Source organism: Conger conger, chromosome 5 (assembly GCF_963514075.1).
Source record: "Conger conger chromosome 5, fConCon1.1, whole genome shotgun sequence".
Taxonomy (NCBI): Eukaryota; Metazoa; Chordata; class Actinopteri; order Anguilliformes; family Congridae; genus Conger; species Conger conger.
In genome coordinates this window covers 1,418,924-1,426,893 of record NC_083764.1, presented here as the reverse complement: position 1 = coordinate 1,426,893, position 7,970 = coordinate 1,418,924, and the positions used below count along the sequence as shown (strand labels likewise).

The window sequence follows — 7,970 nt, the reverse complement described above, 5'->3', positions numbered from 1 at the left end:
GTATGCGTGTGTGTGTGTCTGTGTGTGTGTGCATGTATGCGTGTATGTGTGTGTGTGTGTCTGTGTGTGTGTGCATGTATGCGTGTATGTGTGTGTGTGTGTCTGTGTGTGTGTGCATGTATGCGTGTATGTGTGTATGTGTGTGTGTGTGTGTGTGTGTGTGTGTGTGTGTGTCTGTGCGCGCGTGCCGTGTGTGTGTGTTTGTGAGCTCATTTAGTCGCCCTAGTTAAAGAAAGTGAATAATGTGGCATTAAAAGGTTTCTTACTTGGAGGGAGTGCTTTGAGCTGGGAGTCATGGTAACGGCAGTGTGGGCGGGGCTGGGAGTCATGGTAACGGCAGTGTGGGCGGGGCTGGGAGTCGATTGGCTCTTTCCATTCGTTAATTTTACCTCCTTGTCCCTTCCTCACTCCTTAGCTCCACCCTCTGGAGGAGAGAAAAGAACATGTAGATGGAGGGAGGGATGGAGGGAGAGATGGAGGGAGTGTGTTGTAAGGAGGGATGGAGGGATTGTGTTGTAGGGAGGATGGAGGGAGTGTGTTGTAGGGAGGATGGAGGGAGTGTGTTGTAAGGAGGGATGGAGGGAGTGTGTTGTAAGGAGGGATGGAGGGAGTGTGTTGTAGGGAGGATGGAGGGAGTGTGTTGTAGGGAGGATGGAGGGAGTGTGTTGTAAGGAGGGATGGAGGGAGAGATGGAGGGAGTGTGTTGTAGGGAGGATGGAGGGAGTGTGTTGTAGGGAGGATGGAGGGAGTGTGTTGTAAGGAGGGATGGAGGGAGTGTGTTGTAAGGAGGATGGGGGGAGTTTATTACTCACAGACAGGGTTATTTCAGACCCCCTGCCCTGATCCCCGTCACACCTCGTTACCCCACAGGAAGTGCAGCGTCTGCACGCAGCAGGGGGCGGGGCTGTTTCTGCCGCCTCTGACCCTGTCCAATCGGCTCGCTCTGTCAATCAGGGTCCAATCAGCGGGCTCTGTCAGCGTGAAATCCATCCTGCTACAGCATGAGACACATGTGACAGTGTTGTTTGTTGTGTTTGAGGGTGATAATGAACGACTGCACTCACTGCCACGAGAACAACTTCAGGACATAGTCACACGTCAAAGCAAGCCGTGCTTTTCTTCAGGCAATAACTGGCTATTGCTCTGATGCCGTTGGTCCAGGTTATTTTGTAGGCTGTGTATTAACTGCTGCATGTTAACGGCTCATTTGGTATGACTCAGTGTTTGCCGCTCTGCTCAGTGTAGTAGAGTTTAACTTCTTTATTTACCAGAAATTCTGAACTGACGACACTGTTTACAGATAGAGAGAGAGAGAGAGAGAGAGAGGGAGAGAGAAAGGGAAAGAGAGAGGGAGGGACAGAGGAGGAGTATTGATCCTGAAAGATGAGTGTGCACTTAATGGTGTGTGTTCCTCTGTGTTCCAGGGTGTGTGTGTACCTCTATGTTCCTGCATGTGTGTGTGCCAGCGTGTTCCAGGCTGTGTGTGTGTGCCAGCGTGTTCCAGGGTGTGTGTGTTCCTCTGTGTTCCTGCGTGTGTGTGTGCCAGCGTGTTCCTGCGTGTGTGTGTGCCAGCGTGTTCCAGAGTGTGTGTGTGCCAGCCTGTTCCAGGGTGTGTGTGTTCCTCTGTGTTCCAGGGTGTGTGTGTGCCAGCGTGTTCCAGGGTGTGTGTGTGTTCCTCTGTGTTCCTGCATGTGTGTGTGCCAGCGTGTTCCAGGGTGTGTGTGTTCCTCTGTGTTCCAGGGTGTGTGTGTGCCAGCGTGTTCCAGGGTGTGTGTGTGTGCCAGCGTGTTCCAGGGTGTGTGTGTGCGCCAGCATGTTCCAGGGTGTGTGTGTGCCAGCGTGTTCCAGGGTGTGTGTGTGCCAGCGTGTTCCAGGGTGTGTGTGTGTGCCAGCATGTTCCAGGGTGTGTGTGTGCCAGCGTGTTCCAGGGTGTGTGTGTGCCAGCGTGTTCCAGGGTGTGTGTGTGCCAGCGTGTTCCAGGGTGTGTGTGTGCCAGCGTGTTCCAGGGTGTGTGTGCATTGGCACCTTTTGTGATAAGCGGGGTGTTTTTGTCAGTGCAAAAAAGTATTTTTTATTGCATGCTGAAAAAGATGTGCCATCTGAGGTCTTGATTTAAAGCACAACTGTGAGCTGAATCGCTATGTAAATGCAGGAAGAATATATTCATGAATTTACATTTTTGCATTTACAAAGCAAAGCCTTACAGGTTATATATGGAAATTAATACAGAGCGAAATTCATAATTTATGCCCCTAAATATGATGGAATGTATATAGCCACAGTGTTGTACACTCAATTTATTAGGTAGACTTGACACCAGCTTGTTAATGCAAATATTTAATCAGCCAATCATGTGGAAGCAACTAAATGCATAAAAACATGCAGACATCGTCAAGAGGTTCAGCTGTACAAGAGGTAGAGACCAAATGTCAGAATGGGGAAGAAATGTGATCTAAGTGACTTTGACCATGGATTGTTGGTGCCAGACAGGGTGGTTTGAGTGAGCTGATCTCATGTGATTTTCAAGCATGACAGTCTTGAGAGAAAAACAAAAAACATCTTGTGAGCAGCAGTTCTACGGAAAGAAAACGCATGACACATGAGAGAGGTCAGAGGAGAAGGGCCAGACTGGTCAAAGCTGACAGGAAGGTGACAGTAATGCAAATAACCACACATTACAACAGTGGTATGCAGAAGGAGATGTCTTCAATCAAACCTTGAGCAACCTTTGGCAAAGAGCTGTTCAATTATTTTTCAGACAAATAACAGGACATTTTAGGCATTACAAATGGTGGTACCCGTGTTTAAGTAAGTTAGGTAAGCGCCCCACACTTCCCTGCTCTCTCTCCAGGTGTGGCGGAGGTGATCGTGCTGGTGGGGGGGCGGCAGGTGATGAGTCAGCGGCCCCTGACAGCGGTCACCTGCTTTAACCCCCAGACCCGGCACTGGCACCCACTGGCCAGCCTGCCCTTCTACGACCGCGAGTTCTACAGCGTCGTGTCAGCTGGAGACAACATATACCTGTCAGGTACACACACCCTGTACACACACACACCCTGGACACACCCTGTACACACACACACCCTGGACACACCCTGTACACACACACATACACACACCATAGACACAGACTCACACACACACACACACACACACACCCTGTACACAGACTCACACACCCTGTACACACATACACACACCCTGTACACAGACTCACTCACACACACCCTGTACACACACACTCACAGCCTGTACACACACACACACACACACACTGTACACACACACACACACACACACACACACACATACACATATACACACCCTGTACACAGATACACACACACACACCCTGTACACATACACACACACACACATATACACACCCTGTACACAGATACACACACACACCCTGTACACATACACACACACACACGCACACACAGCCTGTACACACACACACGCTCACACACCCTGTACACAGATACACATATACACACCCTGTACACACACACACGCACACACAGCCTGTACACACACACACATACACACACACACACATACACCCTGTACACATACACACACACACACACACACAAACACCCTGTACACACACACACACACACACACGGGGGCGACATGGCTCAGGTAGTAAGAGCAGTCGTCTGGCAATCTAAAAATGGAGGAAGTTTGATGCGTGATGGTTGCGGCTCTAGCCAGTGTTATTCAACACACATATACGAGTAGCAAAATGGGTAATAATCATGTTTATACATGATATGAATAAAGGTTAATTTGTCCAAATTTTAAAAGATGAAAATGTCAACGTTAGTTAACAAGTACCTACTGTCAAAAAGGTGTGAACTCTCTCTCCCTCTATCCGCCTGTGCTGTGTTGTTGTAGTGTTAATAGAGGTGTGTGAACTCTCTCTCCCTCTATCCGCCTGTGCTGTGTTGTTGTAGTGTTAATAGAGGTGTGTGAACTCTCTCTCCCTCTCTGCGCCTGTGCTGTGTTGTTGTAGTGTTAATAGAGGTGTGTGAACTCTCTCTCCCTCTCTGCGCCTGTGCTGTGTTGTTGTAGTGTTAATAGAGGTGTGTGAACTCTCTCTCCCTCTCTGCGCCTGTGCTGTGTTGTTGTAGTGTTAATAGAGGTGTGTGAACTCTCTCTCCCTCTCTGCGCCTGTGCTGTGTTGTTGTAGTGTTAATAGAGGTGTGTGAACTCTCTCTCCCTCTCTGCGCCTGTGCTGTGTTGTTGTAGTGTTAATAGAGGTGTGTGAACTCTCCCTCTCTGCGCCTGTGCTGTGTTGTTGTAGTGTTAATAGAGGTGTGTGAACTCTCTCTCTCTCAGGCGGGATGGAGGCGGGCGTCATGGTAACAGACGTGTGGTGCTACATGTCTCTGCTGGATAACTGGAGTCTGGTGTCACGCATGACCGTGCCACGCTGCCGCCATAATAGCCTGGTGCATGATGGGAAACTCTACGCCATCGGGGGGCTGGGCATGGCAGGAAACCTGGACCACGTGGAGAGGTGAGCAAGCTCCTCCAATCAGCAACTCTCTCTCACCGTCCTCCATTCTCTCACTCCCTCTTTCCCTCTCTCTCTATCCTCTACTCTCCCTCTCTCTATCCTCTACTCTCTCTCTCCCTCTATATATCCTCCACTCTCTCTCTCTCTCTATCCTCCACTCTCTCTCTCCCTCCCTCTCTCTATCCTCCACTCTCTCTCTCCCTCTATATATCCTCTTCTCAATTCAATTTTCAATTCAAAATTGAAAGGAAAGTAGAAGTAGAAAGGAAATTCATGGGCACATATTGGCAAAGCGAATATGAAATATACATGCTATGTGTGTGCTGTGTAAAAAGGAATTTGTTTAGATTGTCTTTAGCCTCCATCTGCTGCACGCCATTCAGCTTAAAACCAACAAAGTCCTGTGTGGTTTATAAAACTGAAAAATCATCCAAAAAAATAATCTCCCTCCTGCACTTTCCTCTGGCATTGTGGGAAAAAGCAGTGTGTGAAAATGAGAAAGGTGTTGGTATTCACGGCGGTTGCGATGCCATTCGAGGCGAAAAACCATTCAGTGGCGCACAATGGCAGAAAACACACAGCATTCTGAGTATAAGCTGACAGGAGTGTCCCCAAAACAGCCAGCCTCCTGTTGGGGTCTGTGAATACAGACTCCCCCTCTCTGTCTACTGTCTGTCAGGAGAGCGGGCTCAGGCCGCCAGACAAATTTACACGCAGACGCTAAAAGAGATGTCGTGACAAGCCCCACCACGGCCGTGAGACGTTAGCGCGTTAGCGGCTTGGCTGATCCTGCCTGTTGGGGGTTTGTTTCACGCTCACCTCAAGCTGCCTGTTGTGTGTGTGTGTGTGTGTGTGTGTGTATGAGTGTGTGTGTGTGTGTGTATGTGTGTGTGTTAGTGTGTGTGTGTGTGTGTTAGTGTGTGTGTGAGTGTGAGTGTGTGTGTATGTGTGTGTGTGTGTGTGTGTGTGTGTTAGTGTGTGTGTGTGAGTGTGAGTGTGAGAGTGTGTGTGAGTGTGAGTGTGTGTGTGTATATGTGTGTGTGTGTGTGTTAGTGTGGGTGTGTGTGAGTGTGAGAGTGTATGCTTGAGTGAGTGTGTGTGTGAGTGTGTGTGTGTGTGAGAGTGTGTGTGTGTGTGTGTGTGTGTGTGAGAGAGAGTGTGTGTGTGTGAGTGTGTTTCACGCTCACCTCAGGTTATGCTAATCACGCTGACAAGGTGTCTCTGCTGAAGGGGCTTCCTGGGCCCCTGGTCCGGGGCCCTGCTCCAGGTGGTGTGTGACAGTAATCTGCGTTTTCGTGGAGATGAAGAGCCCCTCAGGGCTAACCCTAACCCTGCTTACAGGGCACTGCTGCGCTGGGCTGGAGCTGGGCTGGACTCTCCACAGGCTGGGGTCTCCGCTGTGTGTGTGTGTGTGTGTGAGAGTGTGCATGCAGTGTGTGTGTGTATGGGTCTGTGTATGTGTGTATGTGTGTGTGGGTAGTGTGTGTGTGTGCGTGTGCATGTGCATATGAGTGAGTTGTGTGAGTGTGCATGTTTGTGCTGTGTGAATGTGTGTGTGTGTATGGGTCTGTGTGTGTGTGTGTGTGTGTGTGTATGGGTGTGTGTGTGAGTGTGTGTGTGTGTGAGTGAGTAGTGTGTGTGTAATAAACATACAACCCTAACCCAGCTTACAGTAATAAACATACAACCCTAACCCAGTTTACAGTAATAAACATACAACCCTAACCCAGCTTACAGTAATAACTCTCTGTCCCCCTTCTTCTTCTTCTTTCGTATATCGTCAGATGGCCAACTCAGTGTCATGCAGTCCTAAGTCGAAAAGGCCAGCTTCTGAGGGTGGGCTGTATAGGGGGCAGCCGGTGATTATGTGCTCGGCAGTCTGTTCAGGCTCGCCACACTCACATACCGCACTGTCCGATAGGCCCCACTTCTTCAGAGATGACTTGAAGCGTCCGACGCCAGAGCGCAGACGGTTCAGTGAGGTCCATAGATGGCGTGGCATGTCTTCTCCTTTTACACCGCCTCCTGGGTCCCGGATGTATCTTTGAATGCGGGAGGGCCCAGCCGTCTCCCACGTCTGTTTCCAGGATGCTGCCAGCCAGGCGTCTCTGGACAAGTCCTCAGGGATAGACTGTGGCATCTCTTGTGCTGCCTTGTTGTAGGGATGGCAAGACTTAAGCCTGCATGGTGGTGCCGGTGTTGTTGTGGCTTTGTGTAGGATGTGCCAGTCGTGCTTCTGTCCCCCTGTCTCAAAGCCACCTTGCACATCCCCTCCCAGTCCTTGGATATCTGACACCCTCCGTACCTCCAGGACCAGCCTCTGCGGAGAGGAAATGGGGAAAATCCAGAGACCCTTCAGACCTCACAATTTACCAGTCTCTCCTGGCGGCATTCTCTTCTGCTGTCACTGCCGCCAAAGCAAAATACTATCAGACACAAATTCAGAACTCCGCTCCTTACCCCCAGAAACTGTTCTCCATTTTCTCCTCTCTCCTCAACGCACTGCCTCCTCCACCTCAGTCCTCCTTCGCTGCTGATGACTTTGCTGACTTTTTCGATGAGAACGTCACAGTCATCCGCAGATCCTTTACAACCACCGCCCCCCTCACTGTGCCCTTCCTCCCCTCTAGGCCCATCCCTTCCTTTTCTACTTTCTCCCCCCTTACAGACTCTGATGTTTCTCAACTCCTGCTCTGCCACCGCCCTACAACCTGTGCCCTTGACCCTATCCCCTCTTCTCTTCTTCAGACCATCACACCTGACATTCTCCCATTTGTCATCTCCCTTGCCAACTCCTCCCTGTCTTCCGGCTGTTTTCCAGCATCCTTCAAGAGGGCCCACATCACTCCATTTCTAAAAAAGCCTACCCTGGATCCCTCCATCATCCAGAACTGCCGCCCGGTATCTCGTCTTCCTTTTCTTTCTAAAACCATAGAACGAGCTGCTTCTACTGAACTTTCTTCTTTCTTTTCTAACAACAACCTGCTAGACCCCCAACAGTCTGGCTTCAGATTGGGCCACTCGACAGAGACTGGGCTCCTCTCCGTCAGTGAGTCACTCCATGCCGCACGAGCAGCCTCCCTCTCCTCTGTCCTCATTCTTCTAGATCTCTCTGCTGCCTTCGACACTGTGGATCACTCCATCCTCCTGTCCGCCCTGTCAGCAACGGGCATCTGTGGCACAGCCCTGGACTGGATTGAGTCCTACCTCTTTGGTCGCTCGTTCCAGGTTGCCTGGGCTGGTACGGTATCGACACCTCGGCCCCTTGCCACAGGAGTTCCCCAGGGCTCAGTCCTAGGCCCACTTCTTTTTTCTCTTTACACTCGTTCCCTTGGCCCTGTGATCACTGCACATGGGCTATCCTACCACTGCTATGCGGATGATACCCAACTCTTCATCTCATTCCCATCATCTGATACACAGGTTTCTGCCTGTATCTCTG

At 50.3% G+C, this 7,970-nt stretch overlaps 1 protein-coding gene across 1 annotated transcript in view; it reads left to right on the top strand.

Annotated features, from left to right (window-relative positions):
• The window catches only part of LOC133128152 (kelch-like protein 29), a 138,452-nt gene that overhangs the window by 121,854 nt on the left and 8,628 nt on the right, over positions 1-7,970 (top strand). The window contains exons 9-10 of the mRNA XM_061241471.1: positions 2,852-3,028; positions 4,348-4,528. Of these exons, the coding sequence (XP_061097455.1) occupies positions 2,852-3,028; positions 4,348-4,528 (358 nt within the window). The remainder of the gene's footprint in view (positions 1-2,851; positions 3,029-4,347; positions 4,529-7,970) is intronic.